The sequence below is a fragment of the Ammospiza nelsoni genome, chromosome 4 (assembly GCF_027579445.1).
Source record: "Ammospiza nelsoni isolate bAmmNel1 chromosome 4, bAmmNel1.pri, whole genome shotgun sequence".
Lineage (NCBI taxonomy): Eukaryota > Metazoa > Chordata > Aves > Passeriformes > Passerellidae > Ammospiza > Ammospiza nelsoni.
Genome location: NC_080636.1, coordinates 21,278,170 through 21,302,647, shown reverse-complemented (window position 1 = coordinate 21,302,647; position 24,478 = coordinate 21,278,170). Strand labels below are relative to the sequence as shown.

Below are 24,478 nucleotides of genomic sequence, written 5' to 3'. Positions count from 1 at the left end.
CAGGGAATTTTTTTTGAAGCTTTGAACTTCATCCTATAAACACATGTCAACAGAGATCAACCTAGATATTTTCTTCCTTCTTCTTTTCAGCTACTGAATAAACTGGTTTGATTTTTATTTGTGAATCTAGGCTAACACTTGCAGGAATGGAAAAAGCAAGATAAATTTCTAGCAAAAAAAGTATCCAACAGGAGACAGACGCTCCCTTCCATTATTCTTCTCATTTTACAAGGGATTGTTAAGAATTTTTTTTCAGTTTCCCCTGTCATCTAGGTCTGTGTGGCAGACTTGCTCAAGTCTTTCTCAGAACTGGGTACCTCATCAAGAGAGTTACTTCTGTTCTACTTTCCTCAATCTGTAAGAGGAAGAAGGTACTCAAAATGTGACAAAACGAAAATGATTTGCAGGATATTTTGAATTCTGACATTTGATTAGACTCAAAAGTTTAACATAGCTCAGTAGTTGAAGACAACTACTATTTGAAATATTTTTCTAGCTTTATAGTTATTACTTCATGCCCATTCTTCAAACATAAGGACAGTTTACAGCACATGTGCTACAAGAAAGAGCCAAGAAAAAAAATAATGAGGGAAGATGGAATATAAAATATAAACTGAGCCCGGACAGTTTACATTTTCAAATCATCTGACCTATCCTTGCATGACCAGTGAGGAGACACACACAGCCCTGCACTGCCTTTACCAAGTGATCACTTCTCACTGCCAGCCTCCTCGAGGGGTAGGACACACACTCTTCAGGTCTGGGCTATTAAATTTCCTGAAAAGGAGTCAGAACAGAAGAAAACACCACATTCTGTGATAAAACCCTGCTGCTTGTTGAATTAAAACTAGCTTTATTATGAAGAACTTTGACCCACTCACCCAAGCAACATTCTCATCTCCTCCTCTGAAAACAGATACCTTGCTTAAAAGAGCATCCAAAGGCTACAGCAGCTGATTGGCAGGAGGAACCCTGCAGGAGCACCAGGAGGTTGTTTCATGTAAATGTAACAGGACACTTCCTGCTCCTGTATATTTGCCCTACAAAACCTCCCTGTTCGTTCTCTTCGATTTTCAAAGTAATTTCATATATTTTCTGCTATACAAATGGCATTACCCCAAGACATAAAAGCTGAAGAGGATACTTAAAAATGCTTGCTTGCTCCACAGATTTCTCCATATTCAGAAATGCCTCCTTTCTCTCTAACAGATTACTTTAAATGTGGCAAAATCTCTCAAAATTAGAAATGCATTCAAGCACTCTGTTCAAATATTGCTCCTCAAAGATGTCTATTTAGTCTGTGCAAAAAATAACAGAGGATCTAACTAGGTCTGGCTATTATTCATCTTCTCATGCTGTGGGCCATTCCATCCCAGCCTCCTATCCTTAAAAATGCAAAAGTGTTAAGCTAGAATTATTACCATTTCCCTGTGCCAGGAAATTCAGTGTCTGGGGTTTTGTTTTTTTTTTTTTTTTTTTTTTTTTTTTTTAAATACACCTTCAAAGATGCTTCACATACATTTAATTCAAAAATCTTCATACATGCAAAGCTCAGAATCTACACTGGGCAGGGATGAAGGTCAGACACAAAACCAAAAATTTTTTTAAAATTTGAAATAATCACTATATGTGCAAATAAGGTCCTCACCTTTGTGCTCTATAAGGCTGGGATAAGTAATTTCTCCAGATTTCAGTGTCAGAGAAGGTGTGGTAAAGCAAATCACAAATAAATAAAGGACAGGACTAGAGGGTTACTGTGGCACAGACTCACCACCTTCTGTCAGCCCCAGTCCAGAGAACTGGATCTGCTGGATCTGCTCAGCCCAGAGGATGAAGCAGCAGCATTGGGATCATTCTCTGACATGGTTTCCCCATAGTTTTCTTTCGCCCCTGGAAATTCTCTTAATTCAGACATTAATTTCGTTTGTAAATTGTATTGTATTTTAACAAGCTCACTTTTTCTGAGCTCCTGTATTTCTTCCCCTGCAGAATTATTTTGAGTGGACTTTTAGAATAAAGCAGGACCAAGAAAGAGCATGCCACTTTATGGCAGGTTTTCATTAATCAGTTTCTCATTAGAATGATCTCTGTCTATTACAGTGTTTAGCCCTATAAGGTATGACATGACATATCTATAGTGGACACTGTTCAACACAGAGTCCTTCCCTGGCTCAATAAAAATATCAGAGTGTACTTGGTCATCGTACATCTCAAGAACTGACAGCACAAATCTTTTAAAAAAGTGAGAATTGTAAACTGTTTTCAATCTAAGCAATTATAACCACCACAGTATGGCCCAGATTCCTCTTTCTCATTGCTCTGAATTAATTCCTTAAAAGCTGACTCCTAAGCTTGGAATAAAAGCATCATGCTGCATAGATGTGCAATAAAAATATTTTTAAAGGCACAAAAATCCATCAAATTTTCCATCAGGAAAGTTAAGCTGTCAGACAGCTGACTTTGTTTTCAGTACCTTGTTGGTTTCTCGGCTGTTTTAAAGACCTGGAAAGGCCCGGGGTGGCCTTGGACAGCCCGCGCTTCAAAGGATGAGAAGAGGCTTCAGGTTCTTTCTCGGTCTTGGTGTTTATTAATTGTTTATCTAAAAGATTTTCTCTCAGCCCGACAGAGATCTGCACAGCAGCCAGCCATGAGCACACTGCGAGCCTCCGGGGCGGTCACCTATCTTTATACTCAAAGTTACGTATACAATATTTATCAATTTTCCCCAATACCTTTTACCCTTATTAACCAGTGCACTTCTAGTAATAACCAATCCCAAAGTGCCAACATCACCACAGAAGATGGAGGCCAAGAAGAAGAAGAAAAAGGACAGGACACGCCCCAATTCCTCCATCTTACTTCTTTAGACCCCCCTGTACAGAAATCCTAAACCCTGTGTCTTACACTCTAATTAACTTATCCCTTCACCATTTACCCCAGTGAAATCCTCCTATCCTCATACAGGTGTCATCTCCCTTGTAGGATCAAAGTCCAGCCACCAGACACTTCTGGCAACATTCCAGGACTCCCGAGCCCCCCAAGGGTGGTCTCGGTCACTCTGCACATCAGTCCTGAGGTGCTGAGATCCCACAGTACCTGTTATATACTTAATTTTATTCTTTCTTCTTGTCTGGCTGCCTTGAGTCCCTGTCTACTTAAGAAAAATTTAATAGGTGATATTTTAGCTGAATTCCAATCTACAGCATTGTTTTATGTTTACTCCTTAATCCATCTCCTCAGTACATTTCCCATCAAGCATTGTGTAGGTTTGGTATTGCAAGCAAAGAGGATGTCAGAGAGCAGAATGTCTGCTGCAATGACAGTGAATCTGCTCCTCTGGAATAAGGGGGGAAATGGAAAAGGAGAGAGACAATTCACAAGTCAAAAAGCAAAACTGAAAGTGCACTGCTTCCCTGGGAGCATTTTTATTACTTGCCCATTCAACTACTGGCTTTTGCAAAGCCAGAGCCCCTGGCACAGGGGTGCAGGGAGATCAGATCTCCCTCAAGGAAAGTTTAATTTGAGTGTTGAAACACTCAGGGCTGGGTCAGGCTCATGGGAATGCCCAGGCAAGCAGCTCCCCTGTGGGAATTGGAAATGGATGAAAGTTTCTGAAATATGGTGCATAGAGCTTGCATGAAATGCCTTCCCCAGGGACTGCAGTGTCCCTAAGCACTTCTGCAAGCTATTCCAGCTCCCAGCCTCCCTTCTCTAAACAGGAGTCTTGGGATTCAGTCTGCTCAGCTCATTTGGAAGTGGTTGGCAGCTAAGGACAGAAATAGTGGCATTTCCCCAAGGACAAAAATAGTGACATTTCCCCTCCACACTGAACAGCCTCAAGGTTTAAACATCATTCATAAAAGAAGATTGCTGTGAAGACTTCTACTCAACTGAGAAAATACAAATATTTTGAAGGAAATCATTTGCCCCTATGAATAAGAGCTGGAGGTTCCTTATCTAAGGTGTTGCAATGGAATAGAAAGGAGAACAAGATTAAAAGAAAAGGCCTAAATTTCAATGAGAAACAGCACAACTGCTAGGAAATACATTGTAAATTGTAAGAATAGCGGAGGATTTTGGGTGATTCAAGGTGGATTAAGGATTCTCACTGCAGAACTAAACATCTGTCAGACATATACAGAAGAACATCCAAACCTAAGGGCAGAGACTCTAGACAACTGCTTCAGTCCTATTTTTCCTACAGTGCTTTGGTTAATAGTACCAGAAAGATAATGAAGATAATGGCAAGCTCTTCAGCTCACCATTCTGTGAAGGAATGAATGTGCAGTCTATTGTTTCATTTCCCAACACTGAATGTGGATCTTATTCACAATCCCTTAACTCAAAGCATATAAGCAGTTCCTGAGAAAAAGCCCTACATAAATATCTCTGAAATTGCAACCACCAGATCAAGCTGCAGGATTCCTTAAGCAGTGATGAGAATCTGCCCAGGTCCCATGAGAACTGCTCACACCAAATGTACCAAACTGAGGTGTCTCCAGAATCCAGCAGTCTCAGGAAATCTGAATCATACTTTTAAACCTCTATCCTGTCATGGTATTTTGAGGTCCATCATAACTATAAATGCAGTCTATTATACTTAAGAGCACACATTCACACATCATAGAATCCCTTACCTTTATCTGTAGTACAAAGCTATGATAACAATGGGAACATTTTCCTCCTACAAACTCAAGTAATCTAATTCAGTCTCTCTTTCTAATCAATATTTACAAAGTTATTTAGAACAAAGGCAACCAAATTATTTAAACCTGAATTAAATTATTCACCCCAACTTGTTTTTTTCTATCTAATAATGCAACTTAGAATTGTTGCCATATTTAGAACACTTTGCCATTAGAATGAAACACAATTCCCTAAAGTTGCTGAGTCTGTTGCTCAGCATATCTAACGAAAAGGAGAAAGAGAATACCCACATTCCCTACAATAAACCAACAAATACACAAACAATTGATTTGTGACTGTTTAATTTCATGTCTTGCTACAGGACCAAGACATTCAAGAGCAAAAATATTGCATAGAAGATGTAAGTACCTGTATCTCTGGAAGGAATGGGTTTGCATTCTACAGTGTATTTAAATGACAATATGATAGAAAAGAGATTTACTTGTGAGTAAGGAAACTACTACAGTAGGAAATATATCTGGGTATTGGTCATTGTCATCAATGCTAGCAGATGTATCTTGCCATGTATATGCACAATACAGGTTTTGAAAGTAGCTACCTCAAATTAGTGTGCCTCTATTTTATTCTCAACAATGGATAATAATCTCTCTATTATTATTTCTGGATAATAATAGAGAACCACAGACAAGTTCTAATGCAGTTCCTTTAGTGCAACAGAACAGTGTGAATGACTGCTCAGCACCCTGGGACCTTCAGTTAATGCCTTAGATTAAATATTCCAATGCTACAGAATTATTTTGAAAGCTTTGCAATGCTGAGTTTAATTATACTTAAAATTTCACCTATATAAAAGAGAAAACTTTAATACAAAACAATAATCATCATCATCATCATCAAATATCTAAGGATAATAAAAATGCAATGAGACACAGAAAACTGCAGCTCCTTTTGTATTCTGAAAAATAGTTTTAGCTTTGAAAATAAAATTTTACTGGTATATTAGAACATTTGAGAGGTCAAACCCCATAAACAAAATTTCACTCACTGGCTTTAGATGTTGCATTTGTCTCAAACATTTATATTTTTCTTGCAAGATTTATTTTCATAAACTATATTTTTCCAGTGTACCAGACAATAAAATGCACCTGCTCAAACTTCTTTTTCTGTTGATATAAAAATCTGTCCTGTATTTCTGCACTTCCAATTTGCTTCATGGTAGGTTTTATCAAAACAGCTAACTCCCTCCTATGCACGAATAGTCTGAGATAAGGATTTTTGTCAGATGTTGTTTGCATCCAAAATTAACTTGATGCTGAAATTAATACAGAAATAACATTCTGCCCACCACATGCAGCAGAAGTTTCCCTGTATTTACGCACACTTGAATCATAAGTGTTCTGGTTTCCTTGCTTTGAGTCGAGGACTAGAAACTTGAGTACCAGAGGGAAAGATAAAATTAATGATCCAATTTGGGATTCTACTTACACCTCTATAAATCAAGAGTGATTCCACTGACTTGAGTGGAATAACTAGCAACAACATCTGCTAAATGCTTCTGGATTTTCTCCTGCTAAGACAGACAAAGGAAGGAGTTACTTTTAACCTTCTCCAGAGACACCTCCTGATTCTGAGTATCTCACTGGATTTGTTCACAAAAATCCCATCAGTCACACTGCTTTATGTATTGGCCAAGGTTTTTTAAAGTAGTAAAGAAACCCAAGCATGAAGAGCTGCTCCATGTCTATTGGAGGTGGGAATCCTATGAAATTTAATGGATCTGATAAATTATCAGGTAAACTATTTAAGGAATGGAAAGACATTTAAGACAGTAACCAAATTCTTTGCACAGATCTCTCCAAGGTCTAAGACAGAGAGTAATCACACAAAACTAAATGCTTATGAACTAAATGCTTATGAAATGCTTTTTTTTTTTTTGAAGTAAAATGATAATTCAGAAGTGCCAGATCAGTTTGGCTGCATTAGAGAGGGAACTCAGGTGACCAACACGTTCTACTGATAGAGAGGTTTACACTGCAAGGATGGCCAGTGCCTCTGCATAATCTTTCCAGGCCAGACACTCAGTGTCCTCTCATTAGTGATTTTGTTGGTCAATCAAGAGTTTTACTGACATGAGAGAAGCATCTCCCAGTTGCTTCTGGTAAAGATTCATTCCTGTGATTTTGTGTTATTTAGGAAACTGGCTACACACACTGAACATATAAATAATGTTTGCTTTTGGTGCTAATATAGCCTAAAAAGAAAAAATTCTTGTTGTTCTTTGAACATGTAAGTAGAAAAGGCACTAAACAGCTTTTTTAAGACTCTAACAACTTTGAACCTCTTCAGATTAACAAAAGAAAGGGGGAAAACAAATATATAAATCTTTTCAACCAAGGTTATTACAGATTACAATGTATTTCATAGCTGCCAAGTCATGGATTGCAGAAGAAAAACCAGCCACAAACAGCACACCTCTCAATACAGTATTTAGTTCTGCTTCCATAAATCTTCTGTTTCTTTTGTCACAATTTGAGACTAAAACATCATTGTTAAATAAAGTAAATAAGTAAATGACTCCTACCTGATATAGCTGATAAGACTCCAGACTGTAATACTGCTGTTCCCTAAAGAAAACAGAAAATTTTAGAATGAAATATCTCTACAAGTAGAAACCTGACAAAATATAGAAGGTATATAAAAGTAGAATGGAGGGGAGGAAATCAAAAATGTGGCCAAGATTTCATTTGTGAAAGAGAAAAACATCTCACAGCATTCCAGAAAATATTAGATTTTACTTAACAAAGATGCAAAAATGCCAACAGAAGTTTGATGTGTGAAATTACAACAGATATGGGACACAGTTAAAGTATCATTCAAATTATAGGAAAGACAACAAATAACTAGAAGAATCACCTTTGATTAGATAAAGAAATGAGCCTGACATAAAAAAAAAAAAAGCAGTGTTTTGTTATTAAGTGATTTTTTTCAGTCTCTAAGAATGTTTTCATTTCCCTTTTCAGTACATCATATTCTGTTATTTCTGCAACTCTGAGGCCTCCAGCTGCAATCGTCTGTAAGGCAGAGGGTTCAGTAACAGTGGCAACAGAAAAGGCAACTCAGCAGAAAGAACAATAGAGAGATGTAAAAGATGCCTTTTATAATTCTACAAAACACAGCAAAACATGGTTTTTCCTGTAGGAGAACCTTTTAAAATTATTATGGCATCATGTACAAATGTAAGTGCATGGTTTTCAAATACAGAGCATAATGCAGATCTCAACCCACCCTGTGATTACATCAGAGGAGAAAAGGGGTAAGTGACCTCACTCAAATCATATGCTTTTGTCACACCTGCTATGACACCCAGACAAAAACTAACATGATTACCTAAGGCCTGCATGCCTCCTAGTATTACTCATAAATATAAGTTAAATAGCCTCATATAAGCATGTAATCTTTTGTCTGTGACCCAGGAGCTGAGTGCTGGGGTCTGTGATGCCTGGCCCCAGCCACCCCAGCAGCACAGCACCCTCAGTAAGCAGATATGCACAGTCTGTGTGTCACACACCAGGAGTGCATGGCCAGGGCTATTTTGGCTCTGGTACTGATCTGCCTGCTGTCAGATGACATTCATTTTTTATGTTCTGCTTCCAAATATCTTGGGTAGAGTTCAATGAGTGATGTTAGGAGAACCCAGTGGTTTCATATGCTGGGTCATTATCCACAGATTAGCTTGATTTCCCTAAAGAGCTAAATAGAACTTAAGCCTGGCATTTCTTTCTGTATAACAAATAACCACCATGGCATATAATCCTTTTCATGATCAAAATGGGATTTTCTTTTCCCTTTTCTGTGTATATTTGGAATATCTTTGCCTTCCTCTCACCTTTTTTTTTAAGCTTCATTTTATTATATTCAAACTTTCACTCATTTTAAATTTCATTAAATATGTGATTGATCACACCGGTTCTCATAAAAAAAAAAAATCAGCAGTTAAAAATACGGTCCCACAGGAAGAAGAGCAGGCCTTCCCATATCTATACAACTTTTCAGTTTACTGATTACATACCTAATCCTGCTTTTGGTGCTGCTTATGGGAGTTTTAGTCTTTGGGTCCAAGACCAGCCCAAAAATTCCAGATCATCTAATATAACCTCCACAGCATGGAGCAAAGATACTGCACTGCACAGTTCCCGGGCTATAGAAGAAGTTTTTCCAGATTCATAGTGACCAAAAGCACCAGAACAGCTTTGCAAGCTCACCTCTGTGGCATAAAAAGGAGCCAGAAACTTGCCAGTTGGATGAATAAAAAACAAACAAACAAACAAACCAAAACACAAAAAAAAATTGTCTTAAAACTAATTCTTCCCATATTGGCTATGATAGATAGCTGATCAATATTAACCAAGCATTTTCACAGAGCCAAAATATTTTTGTTTCCTATTTTTCCTCCTAAAAAGGAGTAACCTACACTTCCAAGAAAAAGCTCTGTAGGTTTGAATGCTGAGCAGAGCTCCATGATCACTGGCAAGAGGAATGAAATGCCAGTCACCTGAGAACTGTGCCAACATTTCAGACACACCTCATCAGCCACAGCTTATGTAATTCCCTCTGTGTATCTTTAGAAATAAAGCTTTTCTTTCAGCTCATCTAAGTTTGGCAGCTTTTTATAGCTCCATTATTCTGCACCTACTGAGAGTCAGAGTTCTCAGCACAGGGAAGATGAACCTCTTGGAGCAGGTCCAGAGCATGGACAGAAAATGATGGGAGGGCTGGAGCACCTCTCCTTTCAGGAAAGGCTGAGAGTGTTGGGCTTGTCCCTGGAGAAAGGAAGGCTCCAGGGAGACCATGGAGCAGCCCTTCAGTACTTTTAGTATAAGAAAGATTGGGACAGACTTTTTAGCAGATTGTGTTGTGATAGGAAAAAGGGTGATGGTTTTAAATAAAATAAGATAGATTTAGCCTGGGTGGTGAAACATTTGCACAGGTAACCCAGAGAAGTCATGGATGTCCCATCACTGGAAACATTCAAGATTAGGCTGCAGAGGGCTCTGAGGAGCCTGACCTAATGGAAAGTGTTCCTACTCAAAGCAGAGGAGTTAAAGTAGGCGACCTTTAAAGGTCCCTTGCAGCACAAAATAGTTGTGCTTTTTAGGTCTCTCTTGCTTTAGTCTAAGCACATATCTGAAGTTTTGCCCCAATCTGAGTCCTCAAACATGAAGAAGAAAAGCTCAACATAAATTAGAGGCTCCCAGATTTGTCTTGTTATGAAACAGGATTTTGTACTTGACTGTAATAGAAGCAAGTATTTACTTTGGGAGATTTTTATTCTGCACATTCCAAAAATGCACTCATAAACAAAGGCTTGATTGCAACATTGGCCAAATGCTTCATTTTTGCAGAGAAGATGATCTAGATTGTTTTTTCTCCTCTCCCTCCCTTTATGTTAAAGCTATTATGTAGTAACAAGGCTACACAAAATATCCAGTTTTTCAACAGGAAACCATGAAAATCATGATTCAAAATTCCCTGGGTTCCTGAAAACCAGGAACTGTGAGCAGACGTCTCCAACAATGAACAAACACTCTCCTGCATGCTGTGGGTAGCTGGTGGCAAATCATCACAAGCCTCTGACTGCTTCACATAGTTTGTGTGCAGAGGGAGGCAGCAGATTACAGTCACATAATATAGTTTATTACAATCAACTTGAACGATCAGAAACTTCTCAAAGGAGCAAAGGGCTCAATGAGAGATCCTGAATGAAGATTTTGAAATCAGTGTCACAAAGAGAACTTTAAAGTGCTTTTAGAGAATGGAAGAGAAAAAGTACGTGTAAAGTTCTGCAAAGCTCACATATTTCAGCAAAAAGGAGCCGGTCTCTAATGAAAGTGACAGTTCTAGTACTTTTCTTGTAAGGATTAAAGACTGTGATTTATTCTATTATTCGAAATCATAATAAAATATAAAGCTTGAATGCTTAGGCTGCCACAAGAAAAACAAAGTTCCCAGGAAAGGTCAATAAATACAGTCACATGGAGCAACCTTTAAAGGTTATCTGCCTTGCTGGGCTCTTTCACCCAGCAGTTGATCAGGCTCAGAAGAAAAGATACAAAATTTTTAACTCTATGATCCTTTCTAACAACTCCAATGAAACAAACTCCTGCCCATAGCATGTTTCATTGGTGCAGGGCTCTAATTTCAGCCACAAACTCCTGATTACTCAGCTTCATCTGTGACAAGCCCACTGCCAACTACAGAAGGACTGCTGAAGTCAGTTTAGAAACATCTCCACTTGCTCAGCCAAGCCCAAACATCAGCTATTTTATGAGGCATGAAGCTGGGAATTTCAGTGCCTCTAGCAAGCCGTGGGCTGTGCCAAATTAAAATATACCCCTGCATAAAATACACCCCTGTTAAAATATACCCCTCTATATTTTTTATTTATATATATATATATATATATATATATATATGAGCTCTGCTCATCTACAAGGTACAGGTCTTGTTTAAGAAACAATCAAAAGTATTGTTTAATTCTAGTCCAGATTTGTGTCGCTTTCTTCTAATGTTTTTTACAGAGGCCTCTGCAGTTGTAATTTTTTTTAAGCTTCTGTTGAGAGGCATCTCCTGCTCCCTGCTCTGGGCTTCCCAGCTGCCTGCAGCCAGGAGTCTCTTGTCACACAACCAGACCACAACCATTAACATCAGAACGTGACCATTACCTCCCAAAATGACACAACTTGCCTAGAGCATACTCGGAAGCTGTCCACTCATGGGAGAGAAAGAGAGGCTGGGCTGAGTTCCCTACCACGAAAGCCAGTAGCTGGATCCCTCTGCCAGGCAGCAGAAATTCACAAGGTCGATTCTCAGTTGCAACACTGAAGGGTCAAATTTCAAGCTCTGCTACTGGTAATATATGAGCCCACAGGGAAACTGACACAGCAGCAAGGCACATGATTTGCTCTTGTCTTTGCCTTTTCAAAACCAGACCTAGAATTACTACAAGGACAGTCACACTAGGAGTGTGCTGAACAACTGCACTGTAATGCAATTACATGGTCACATACCAGTTTGTCCATGGGACATCTGTTTCCTTCACTGCATGAGAGAGACACATGTGTGGCTACAAGATGGCATGAGCAACAGTAAATCTGTCAATTCCTCAACACTGAGGAGCTTAACTTTCCAACCTAAACCACATCCTTTTAACATCACACACATATCTCATTATGCACAGAAGTATTCTAGAGGAAGCAGCTATGCAATGCCGTCAAAGGCATATAAAATACCTGGTGTAAACACATCAGTGATGTTTGTGTCTGTCTCCAGGCATTGCTACAAGCCAAGCTTGCATACTTGCTAGACAAAAATATAAGTCAGGAGAATATACAGCTGGCCCAAAGCAGCAACACTCAGCCCGGGTCAATAGCAAAGTCTGAAGGCACAAAACACCAAACCCTCCTAAACTGTCCTAGCAGCAATATCAGCTATCTTGTGATTACAGAGACATGCCCAAAACTACAAGTTATAACACATAAATAAAATAAGGACACTCTGCCGCCTCTGTCAAACTGAGGGTTTGGGGTTGTCTTACCATTTCTAACTGATTTCATAAGGTTTGAGTTTCTCATGGTTTCATTTGATATAATGGCTCCAGATCAAACAAAATTATTCAATACTTCCATGAATTTGAGGGTCTCTCCTCTTTAACCATGGGTAAAATTCAGAAGCACTGGTTTCTATACAGGCAGAAGCACTTCATTATTTCATAGAGATTTTGTAGGGATAAATATAGTGACAATCTGCAGAGAGAGAGGCTGCAGTAGCAAACCCTCTAGGGAGAGCTGTATAAGAAACTCAGATGGAAAGATGGACACTAATGATTATGAATATTGCTGAAGGGATGAGCTCATCTAAGATTCTGAAGAGATCTCACAGGACAAAGACACTGAAGTACAGTCAGAGAACACTTCACCCCTGGTTCATGATACAGGAGGACTTTTCACAGCAGGAGCCAGGACTAGGCTGAAGAATTCCACCAGAGGAAATGGCTACATCAGACACAGCAAATTGCCTCTGAAACCAGTTTTAATCCAATGTATTTGATAAACACAGGCAGAATGTTGGAGGAGTTAGAAGACTGGAACTAAAAGTAATTATTCATGAAAAATAAAAACACCATATGTAAATTTCACAGGATATATTCCTCAAACTTAACAGCATCTCCTGATTTCAGAGCACAGAACCCTAAACAAACACACCTGTGAATTGATGCTGAGTACATAATGCAATGCATTAACCTCAGCCTTCACTGCCTCATCTTTCACCAGATATCTCATAATAATCATTCTACCATTCAGGGCATGAATGACTCCTTACACAATTGCCATTAAAATAAACCACACTCAGCTCAGAAGTGATAAATGCTTTCTCTCCAGCTGTGAGATCTAAGAACAAAGGCAAATAGCCCAATACAATCTGAAGTTCAGTATTTCAGATATTCTTAGGGCCAAGATAAAGACAACAAATTCTTCCAGGTAATTAGAATCATCTACATTGTTCTCCCCAACTCCTCAAGTGAGCTGTCCTGATTTACAGTAGCAGATGATGTTCTGCACTTTTATGAAAAAGAACAATTTTTAATTTAAGCATTAAGACACATAGCAGATTTTCCAATTCAAAACAGTGCTGTCAGCTTTTTAGAGACGTTTTCATAGAAACATTACATTCCCTTTTCCAGAGCATTGCTCAGCTCAGCTCTCCTGAGGCAGAGACAGAAACTCCTGCTGCAATGCCAATGCACAAGAGACCAAATACACTTTTCCAGACTGTTCCATGTCCAGCAGGGCATCCACAGCACTGCTTTAGCCAGTCCCATTTCCACAGGGGAGCACAAGTGCCCTTCCTCAGCCAGCACCTGAATCACAGCAAACACTGTAACTTTAGCCATGCAAAGAGAGAAGCTGCATTTCTGTTTTAGAAGTTGCAAGTTCTTTATGACGAGATGCTTGTGAACAATAAAAATCAACATTAATAGGTTATACATTTGTATTCTTATAGAAAGACAGTAAAATGACAGGCACTTTTGCTTGCAGCTGTATTTCACCATGAAAGAATATTTCAAATTTAATTCAGTGGTAACTGGAAGGAAAAAAAAAAAACTTTCCTATTTATGTTTAAAAAATACTTTTTTTAAGAGAGACTGGTACTTCTAAAGTCTTGTCAAGTGGAATGGAAACAAAGTAATGTACACAAAGTCAGAGGCTTCAATTCCACGTACTCTGGTTTCATATATCCCAAATTCCAACAGGGGGTAGCATTACACTTCTGCAAGAACATTTGTTATTGAGAATACACTCAGTTTCCCCACATTCGATAGTCTGAGCTTCCTTGTACAACAGATCTGTTAATTTCCACTCATTCTGCACCCAAGGAAACCACACAAGGCAGAGACTCCAGCAAAACTCCCCCACTACTGAAACTGAGGTTCAGATGGGCCCAAGCAGGTATGAAAACCATATTTGACTCTGTGCAAACAATCAGTGTGTGCCTCTCAGCTCGTTCTTCTTACTCTGCACATAACACAAGCAGGAGAGGCAAGGTGCTCACAGATGGAATGCAACCCCTCACATGATCCACTCCCTCTGCATTTTCAAGTTCACAAGACTGACTGTGCCCCCACTGAGCACCTGAGTTCTGCAGAAACACCTGTGAACACCTGGCCAGTGGGAAGTACTGCTGTACATTTTCTCAGAACAGCACAGCCCAATAGAAACCACAGAGCTCTGAGTCAGAGCATTAACCCATTTCAAGGTAGTCAAAGTCAGTACAAAAGTACTATGGAGCAGGAAGCCTGGAGAGGCTGAAAATAAACAAGAAGGACCGTCACTAACATATGGACCTATGGACACACGTGCTCACAAAGGGATTCAGGTGGCCTTGCTCTTGTGGTTAGCAAAGCAGCAATTTATGGAAAATTTACACACAAAAGTGCATGAAGTATAGCTTTACCCAAGTTTTCTGCTTGCAACAAGATTTAAAATCCAAGCCAGCTATTAATGAAGAAAAGGGATCACTTTTTGCAAATAAAGAGTTCAACTCTACAGCTGAAGTGACAGTAAACAGAGAAGGACTCAAATGAAAACATTTCAAAAGTTGGCAAAGTGAAATCTCAGATCTTAGAGACAAATTAAACCTGCCCCTGTGGGGTCTTTACAGATAGAAAAAGTTAAGCTTTAATTATCATATTGAAACATTCACCTGAGGAAAGCCCCAAGTCCTTTTCTTCCTCTATTTCCCCAAAGACTGTTGCTCCACAGTGTGAGCTTATCTTCTGCTGGCACTAAAAATACACTTGTGCCTATCTTGTAGCTGATGGAGCTATGCCAATTTACATTAGACTAGTTACTTGATTCCTTCCTTCCAGCCCATTCCACAGAAAGACACAGAGAAAAGAATCCTTGTTATAACCTGTGCATCCTGTTCCACAAAGAGAACTAGAGTGGGCTTAATTATGGGCCTATGAAGAACAAAAATGAAAGCCTTGCAATATGATCTTCACATTCATTTTCCTCCTTTTTCAACCTCACATTTAGAGCTATAGTTAGTCAACTTCCAGAAAAAAGTATTAACAAGATAATCAGTGATCATCACAAAGAAATGGATGGAAGAAGAAGGACAAATAAGGGAGGAAAAGCTCAAAATAGTAAAATTAAGACAAGTGTTTTTCTTTATCCCCAGCCCATCACTGAAATTATGGTTTGCCAAAAGTAATGAAACTATAATTAAGCTGCACAGCTTCAAAGGATAGAGATATTTAACTATCCATGGGGGCTGCTCCCAGGCTTCTTCTATATCAGAGAGCAGTGCAATAAATTATTGGGCACAATTATATTTGTAGTTTTTTCCAAAGTCTCCTACAGTAGTTATCTCCACAGCACGTGTGTTCTGCTTGACTTTGTGTCTCCAGGAATGAGATGAATCAGCAAACTTCATCTGGAAATGTTTTCCTTGTGCTACAGGGGATTCAAGTGTACAGTTACCAGCCCTGATATAGCCCACTTAGCACTTCTCTGTCCTTCTAATAAACTAGATCTGGAAAAGGTTTCTATTTCCTTAATATTTTCCAGGCTCAAATTTCTAGTACATCCAGAATTGCTTCCAATCAGCATTGAATTAGCAGAGGATTCCACAGAATCCAGACTACTGCAGAGGATGTGGCTAGGGGAGAGGGAACACAGCCAGAGTTCATGTCCCACTGATTCCCAGCTGTTGAAACAGTCATTTTAGTTGACTGACAGCTGGCTGCTGCATTTTATCCTGCAAATAACCCTTTATCCTCATGTGACAAGACTTAAGAGCACAAAGTCAACTTCAGAGTCCCTTTTCCATCTATACTTTGAACTCGAGTTGGATTGAACTTCTGCAGAGAAAGTCCCAAGGTCTGCTTTCTTTCATCTACCCTGTTTTTGGAAGAAAAATCATGGAAAGACATGGAAGATAACTCCAAGGAGGACATACAAGCAGAGCTTGCATGCAGTAAAGGCAATTTACTGCAGCCTAGAAGTCCTATATATGACTGCTATTCGCTCACACATCCTGGCTTTCATTTATCATATTAGTCACATTTATTTTGACCTTAACATCCTCATCCCACCCGAGGAAGTTCAGTCTAACTTTGACCCACATACACAAATTTTGCATTGTTTTATTGATGCATCAAATTTCCCTGGAGATGAACCAGAGGGGACAAAAAACACACAGTAGCTCCATATTACATTTTCCCCTGCACTTCTATCCTACACTCACAGGTTGAATTATTGACTGAAGTAAGATAGTTTTTCAAGGCACAAAATGTTGTTACACTAGCAGGGATGGCCAGAATGCAAGGAAGCACTTCCCTCTGCAGTGTCATTTAGGAATGGAACAGAAAAGTTTGTGTGAAACTGGTAAAAAGAGCTTTATTCCCACTTAAAGATTTACTCAGTTGGTCAGGTGAAGTAACTGAGGTTTCACTGTGTTCACCTTGGTTCTTACCCAGAGTTCCTACATTTCAAAACTAAGTTTAGCCAGAACCATGGGAACTCATTTGGGTTAATTTGCTACCAAAAACATTGCTCCAGAAGTTCCCTGCAGTCATCTGCTCTCACACCTCCTACTGGGGAACAGCTGAGTTTTACCTAATCCCTGTTTGGGCAAAATGGCTTTTGATCTAATAGAGAAATTGGGGGGGGGGGGAAAGTCATTGCACCCAAAAAAATTTGCAAAATTACATTTTATGCAAGATGCTTCTCCGTAAGGGTTTTAGAGAAGAATACATTGAGAAAACATAATACCAGTATAGTCTTTTCCTCCCTCTGTTGTTGCAACTTGGCTTGAAGTTCAGGCATATCCTCAAGCATTTTCTTGATACCTTGCACCTTTCTGAATGCTAAAAAATCAGTCAGCCCTCAGGCTAATCCCATTCTTAGAAAGAACTGATCTTCAACTGCCATGTCCTCAGTCTCAGATTTTCTGAATCAACTGAGTTTAAGGCTCCAACATTCATAACTTTTTTCTGTTAACTTTAGTTCTTGAAAGACACCATTCTTCAAGCTCAATTTCAGATACAAAAAAAATCTCTTGAAATAACTTATGCAGTACCAATGCTTTGTGGTCTTTCATTAAATAGAAAACAGCTTTCAACTGTTTGTTGAAGTTATAAAAATTATTAATAGACTTGCCACAATTTAAAACAATAATTGTGGAGCAGCTGCTTCATCCTGGCAGGTTGATTTTTCCTTTAGCAACTCTCATTAATGACTTCCTTTTCTGTCCACAGTTCTCTAAAAAGGCAAACAAATTTTGTCTCTCTCACTACCATGTGGACAACATTGCATTTAACATAATCTTTAGCACTTGGACAGAATTTTCAAGATCCAAAGTCCTGTACAAACATCATCCCATCAGACAACAGCCCAGGGAAAGAAATACAGATATCACAGATAGAGTGAGGTAAGCTGGTCACAAGAAAACCCTGGCACAAAATCCCTGCATCAGTCCAAATCTCAAGCTGCTTTCCTCTCTTTACAAAGTGAGACAGTGCCCAAAACACCACTCTGCCATCACAAACTCCTGCCAGCAGCCTGTCTGCATAGACAAGCAGCTTCATAGCATGGTGGGCAGGTTTGTCAGATGCACTCAACACTAAGCCAGGCAGAGCAAGAACACCACCAGATTGCAGTATGGATTCTTTCTGTATTCCCTCAGGTCCAGAGCAGTCAATTCCACTCTTCTACTGTGGGACACGGTATGAAATCTGCCTGTTTTAAATATCAAAGGTTCATCTTATTTGTTTTAACTCACATGCAGCCCCAATCTCTAATGAAGTGAACATTTTACCCATATTGATTCAGCGGCCTTGCTTCCAGGAGTGTCAAAGGAAAGGAGATGAAGTCTGCACAAGACTTCTGCTCAACTCAGAGGAACATTTTGGTCAGAACTATACAGTTGCATGAGGGGTAAATTTGACAGTCTTTTCCTCCTTATGAGCTTCTAAAGAATTCTCTCTCCTTTCTCCTCTAGACAAGTTCCCTGGCATTTCAGCAGAAGCATTCAGAACTTTGCATAACAAAACAATAAATAAAATCTCAAGGAACTTTAAAAATAGTCCATCCTAAAAACTGGTAGGCATTTTTCTATCAGAATGGCTTTTGCACATTTACTACCTTCTTTGCCTATGGGAAGCATTCATTCAGGTCTGAACACATAAATATATTTCAGTGATTCATTTCTCAAATTGGTTTCAGTATAATGAAACCATGGAGCAGGTTCAATGGAGTAGGTAATAAACCATTTTCTATTCAGTAGATTTGTTGCCACATATTTTCATGCTAACAAATCCCAAAATTGCATTACCCATAGGAAGATGTTGTTACCATATTATTACATTTCACAAACATAATAGATGGAAAAATTATGTGTTCTTTATGACTAAAGTAATGTAACTTGGAATAGGGTCGAATATGACAAACAGTAAGGATTTGCCTACACCACAACACAACCAACACCTTCAGATATAATCTGATTACAAGTAATTACAACTCACTGTAACTCTGCTGACATGTTATCAGCTAGACTGAAAGTACTTCCATGGATATCCTGAAGTAATAAGTATATTGGGAATTTGAATTACCAAAACTAATTCCACTCCTATATCTTGTCCTGAGTTGTGGACCAGCTTGTTTAATGTTGTTGGAACACATTTCAACCTTCTAATTTGCATACTTCCAGTTTAAGTGGTTCTGTCACAAAAGGTTGGTTGGAAAGGTCACACCCCTACTGAGCATCTATTTTCAGTCCTCTCATCTACTCCCAGGGAGCTGCTGTCAGCCCTCCAGACATCCCATCTAAGTGATTGCTATCCTACTGACACTCACCAGTTCCTTCTGAGCCATGCAATTACTTTGATATCACTGACTGTTAATCAAAACAAAATATTTCCTGCATAGTCTTTTTAATGCACAACCTTAAAAATAGAATGTTAGCAGACATTACAAACATTTTTCAGAAATGTAAGTCAAGGAATTGAGGTTTTTTGAAAGTAACTTTGTTTATGATCTTCCAGAAGGAGATAAGCCGTATGGGAATCAAACTTGGGAATCTTATTCCAGGGCTGCTACTGGAGTTATTCACTTCCCCTGAGTTCAGCTCCATGTAATGTAGCTTTCCTTACATCTATGCTTTTCCTCTCTTTCCTTTCCCTGCAGGTGAATTTTTCTTTCTCCCTTTTATAAAATGAAGATAGAAAGTGTTTGCTAACACTTTGTAGGATTCTGTTGAATTTTTCCAGAAATAAATGGATTTGTATTTTGGGGGGGGGGGGGGGGGGCTACATAGATTTTAAAAAGCCTTCCATTTCTCATTTTGGCCACATTCCAAGCAATCTGAAGACTCTCCTTTACAGCTGGATCAAAACCAGAAACCCCACAAACTCTACATTCCAAAGGGAATTTTTCCCAGCTTTTATTGTCATATGACTCCCCCTTCAAAGCATTTCTTTCTCTCTTCAGAAAAGCTACTGCTCCCAACAGAGGAAGAAGTAGCCATTGGTATTAGTAATAATAAAAGCTATTATCCAGCTTGATTTTATTTAGGGGAGGAAGCCAATTTTCTAGTTTGTTCATTGTGATGGGGATAGAAGGTCAATAATGGGGTTTATCAAGATCTCCAAGGCTCTCTGACAGAAAAGCAATCCAGGAACACTTGTGTTTGTTACAGAAGAATGAATTCTGCTGAGTTACACTGTCTGTATTCCCTCATGTAAGGAAGGATGCTCTCTTCTCTTGACATTGTTATCATTTCACTCACCAGTGCTTCTGTGGCAGGCACTGCTTTTCCCATTACAGACCACAGGCTGTCTTCTTCCCTTAGTGCCAAGAGCCCAAGGTGTGCCAACTGTTATTATTCCAAATTTAGATTAAAACTCTTATTCTTTGCACAAAAGTTATGAGGATTCTTTCATGATAGTTGGAGAGTACCCTGAGTACAGTTTTCTAGATAAGAGATAAGGTAACCTCTACAGGGCTGAAAGCAAGTCAGATCTGCACTGCCCTGGTAGGGTTGGTATGTCTCATGTGTTCCTGTGACATCTAAAATCCAAATTCTTACCCCTTGATCTCCTCCATGCCCACCTTTGGAAGAGCTGGGTCACTTATGTGAGCTCTTAACAGCAACAACAATGGAAAAGGAAGCTGGGTCTCTCCTTGGTTACTTGGGAGTGAAGCCTGAAAGCTGCCAAGAAGCATTAAATACTGGACAAGTTAACTGGGGAACTGGTAAGAAAAAACATTCTTCCTTTCCTGCAAGCTGACATTAGGCAATATCTCTACACGGTGCATAAGCACACCTGGATGGGAGAGGAGATCAAGAGGATGGAGATCATCTCTACAATAGACTTAGGCTCTTGACCAAAACTACAAAAAGAAAAACAGAACAAATGTAGCCTTAAACCTGACACTAAATCCACCTGTTTTATGCCCCTTTTTTCTGTCAGCTTCAACTGGAAAAAAAAATGATTGAAAAACTGACAGAAGTGATGACACTTCTTCTCATCTTTGATCTGCACAGCACTAGGTGCTTTTGTCCAGCTCCAGAAATTACTGCATTTCATTGTCAAGAGCAGCAATGATCATGGATTTCTTCTATTTCAGAAAGATGCTGTGGGAAAACTGGTGGGCTTTAAGATACTTTTGAATTTCTGAGAAGTCTGAAGAATAACACTACTTTATTGTAAAAATTTCAGAGCCTTTTACAGTAACAGTAATGTAAGTAAAATGCCAGATGGCCAAATCATTGTCCAGTGCAGGCACCTCATTTAGTGGTGACACATGCTGGGAGATGCACATCACTGCTGGTTCATGTATCACAGTCAGGACTCATAGAAAAACAACTGGAATTAAATCTTGAAAGAAAAGAGCACAAAAGTAAGTTTTCTAATTCATGCAAAAAGCCAGCAAGACCCAGATACAGAAACCTCACAAACATATCATTCAGGTCAATAATGACCATTAATTTCCAGGTTCCTCTGAGGTGCAAACTGCTCCTGTTATAGTTCTGACAGTGTTGCTCAACTGCCCAGAGCTCTGAGATTAGAGCAGAAATACAAGCAGCAACAATGCTGTAGAAGATGACAAATGCATCCTTCTCAGCTGAGAATTTAGACAGCTTGTAGCTTTTTTAAAGGTGGGAGGAAGCATAAAATGTTACAGCACCACACGTCAATACTGTAAAAAAAAGAGATGTAAAAGATGTGCAATTACAAATAATCATGTTCCTACACTGTCAGAGAAAGCATGGAAATAAACACAGTACAAGATAAACACATAAGGTTTTCAGTCTCCTGGGGAAAGAGGTAATGACTCCCAACAGAAAAAATATAGCTAAGTTAAGGTTGTAGATAACAGTACATTGTGATTTCTTTAGTATCTGTTTTAGTACTACATTAGAAAAGTACTTGATTAAAAGCCAAAAAAAATTAAAACATTCTCAGTTACACAGATATGGCCATGTAGTCATGCAGCTGCCATTTCTCAGATTTCACTAAGAAAGTTAACACATTACAGGCCTTCTCTTTCACCCCTTTCAAAAGGAGCATCTACAATGACAGGAGAAACACTTGCTAACTCCAGGGTTAAGGGTTTGTACAGGATTTGGAGGATTAAGGCCATATTCCCAAGCCAGTGACAGGCTGCTCATGACCCTGGTGAAATTAGTACCAGGCAAGTCAGTGTAGGATGCTCTAGAGCTGAAGCCCCTTCTCTGCCTGAAGTCACATCAGCTGTGCTTCTCCCTAGGCTTAGTCCCTCTCCCTGGTCTATAGTGCGCAAGGGACACGGAGATATTCACAGTTTCTCTAGAACACAGAGACTCTGCACTCACCCAAGGCTGCAGGAGATTACCCAGCTCTGAAAGCGGGACATGGGGCTGCAGCGTCAAGCACTGCAGTAAAGAGCCATGCACATGCCACCCTCTGGAGTTGTAATGCAAAACAAAGCAGTTTCTACAGGACAGACTGAAAGAGTTAAATATCCTACCAACCAAACCAACTCCTCACTTAACCTGAGATCCATGAGCTCCCAAGGCAGCTGCCAGTCCTCCCTGGATTGTGTAGGGAAGGGTTCTCAGCCCCTCAGTGCTGTGGATCCTGCTGCCTGACAAAACCATCAAGACCACCACACTTCTGTATTTCCACTTACTACAGATATGCTGGGAGATTCAAAGTTTGAGGCACAGAGTCACTGTGGTAGCAGGAACTATACAAGTACCTCATACAGAATTTGGGACCATATTGTCCCCAACGAGGCCTTGGTATTTTAAAATCATCAACCCAAGTTGGTGGCTGAATACCAAAAGCCATTGATGACAACAGCCACAACTTCTTTTCTCCTCTATCATGGCAAGTTAACTACCAAAGCAGTACTCATTACTATATTTCTACATAAATAAGAACTCCCAGTGACATAAATATGAGTTTAGCATGAGCTAGACATACATACATGTAATTCTTACTAATAGGCACATTTGGAGCTGTCAACAGTTATTTGAGTATAACACTAAGTAGCATGAAGAGACAGCCATAAACACTCCATATTAATTCAACTTGCAAGAAGGAGGTCAGGGGACAAAAAAGCAAAGCAAAACAAAACCCAGAACTTGTCAGATGGAAAAGGACAAAACCAGTTGGAAAATACTTTTATTTTTCAGACTTCTAAGAAAATTTACAAACAATGGTGATGTAAAAAAAAAAAAAAACTATAAAAAAGTTGACATTTCTCAAACTATAGCATCAAAGGAAGTTACAGAGCAACAAGCATACAATGAAATTCTATTCATCAAATTAGTATTAGTTAAGTAGTTAAAAACACAATAAGTAAAGTCTAATAATAAATCTCTACAGCTTACTCAGAAATTGTAACAATCAATTCTGAGCTTAAATTATACTTACAATAGACAATTAATTCACCTCTGCAATCATCTACAGCATTGAAATCATCTAGGTCAAATTACATAGCAAAAGCACACCTTGGAAATCTGTAAAGGACATCCTGAGCACAGCACAATTACATACAACAGAAAGCAAATCACCCTGCATGCTTGCTTCTTAGCCCCCCATGTCTAATATGAAATACAATAGACAAGTAATAGAAGCAATATTTAGTAACTCTTGTCATGCTGGTTCTATTTTTCATGCAGAGTGACAGAAAGGCTTCCTTGCCCTGTTTTCTGTTTGAGCCTTGGCACTTTCCCAGGTCTGTTCTCCCTGTTTTCATCACCATCTTTGTCACTAGAGGAGCAGGTGGTTGTTAACAAGTCCATCCCATCAGGACCCCCACCATGCCCATCTTCACCCTGCAACCTCTCTCCAACTCTCCACATGCTGAACTCCAACATGCACACAGACATGCCCAAAACTACAAACCTAATCTCCATGTGCCAAAGGGCATGTGCCTTTTGTGCCAAAGGGCACAAACAAACTAATGCTTATAGCCTTAATTACTGCTGCAGACTCTCCTCCACTCAGGTCACTTTAAATAGTAGGCATTTAAAAGCCATTAACACAATTTAATTAACAGCTTAACTCAAAATTGCAAAGGAACTCCAAACACCAGCACATTAAAGCTTTTTGAGCACGAATTTGAATAAACATTAAAACCTGGTGTTTTCATCAACCCATAAATCAACTCTTCCTGGCCCTAACTTAAATATATTCTGTTCAAAGTACAAGGAGTAATAATTATTTTTTAGTTACAGCCTATGGATTTGTTCTTTCACTGAACTCATCAGGAGAAATGCCAAAGACAGCGTCCATTAAATACTGCTAAAATAACTCATTCATGATAGTTCAAGAGAGTGCACCAAAGGGTTATTTTTTCTTTCAAAAGTAAAAACAAACCCATGAATCATTCCATTTAATGAGACTTCTTTCGTGACTGCTTATAAATGGATTGATTAAAAAAAAAGCAGATGTACATATCTCATGCTAAAACAAAAGTTAGGAAGAAGGTTGCACCAGTGTTTATCACTAAATTTGTTTAAGTATAGACAATATCTGAAATTCTTGCCAACTTATTAGGGCAGCTAGAAACACTGTTAAACCTGACACCGCTTTGTAATAAAAGATGTGGGTATTTGTCATTGGGGTCAACAGGCAGTTGTAATGACATAATTTACTTTTTTTTACTTAATGATTTTGAAGATATCCAATGGAACACTCACTTTCAGCTTCCCATCTTCCACAGATAGCCAGGGTAAGATCTGACAAATTCACATCTAAACCAACAATTCTGGTCAC

General features: G+C 39.1%; 1 protein-coding gene across 1 annotated transcript in view; it reads right to left on the bottom strand.

The window, feature by feature from the left end:
• DOK7 (docking protein 7) overlaps window positions 1-24,478 on the bottom strand; it is a 59,650-nt gene that overhangs the window by 10,533 nt on the left and 24,639 nt on the right. The window contains exon 7 of the mRNA XM_059471174.1: window positions 7,229-7,271. Coding sequence (XP_059327157.1) covers window positions 7,229-7,271 — 43 coding nt within the window. The remainder of the gene's footprint in view (window positions 1-7,228; window positions 7,272-24,478) is intronic.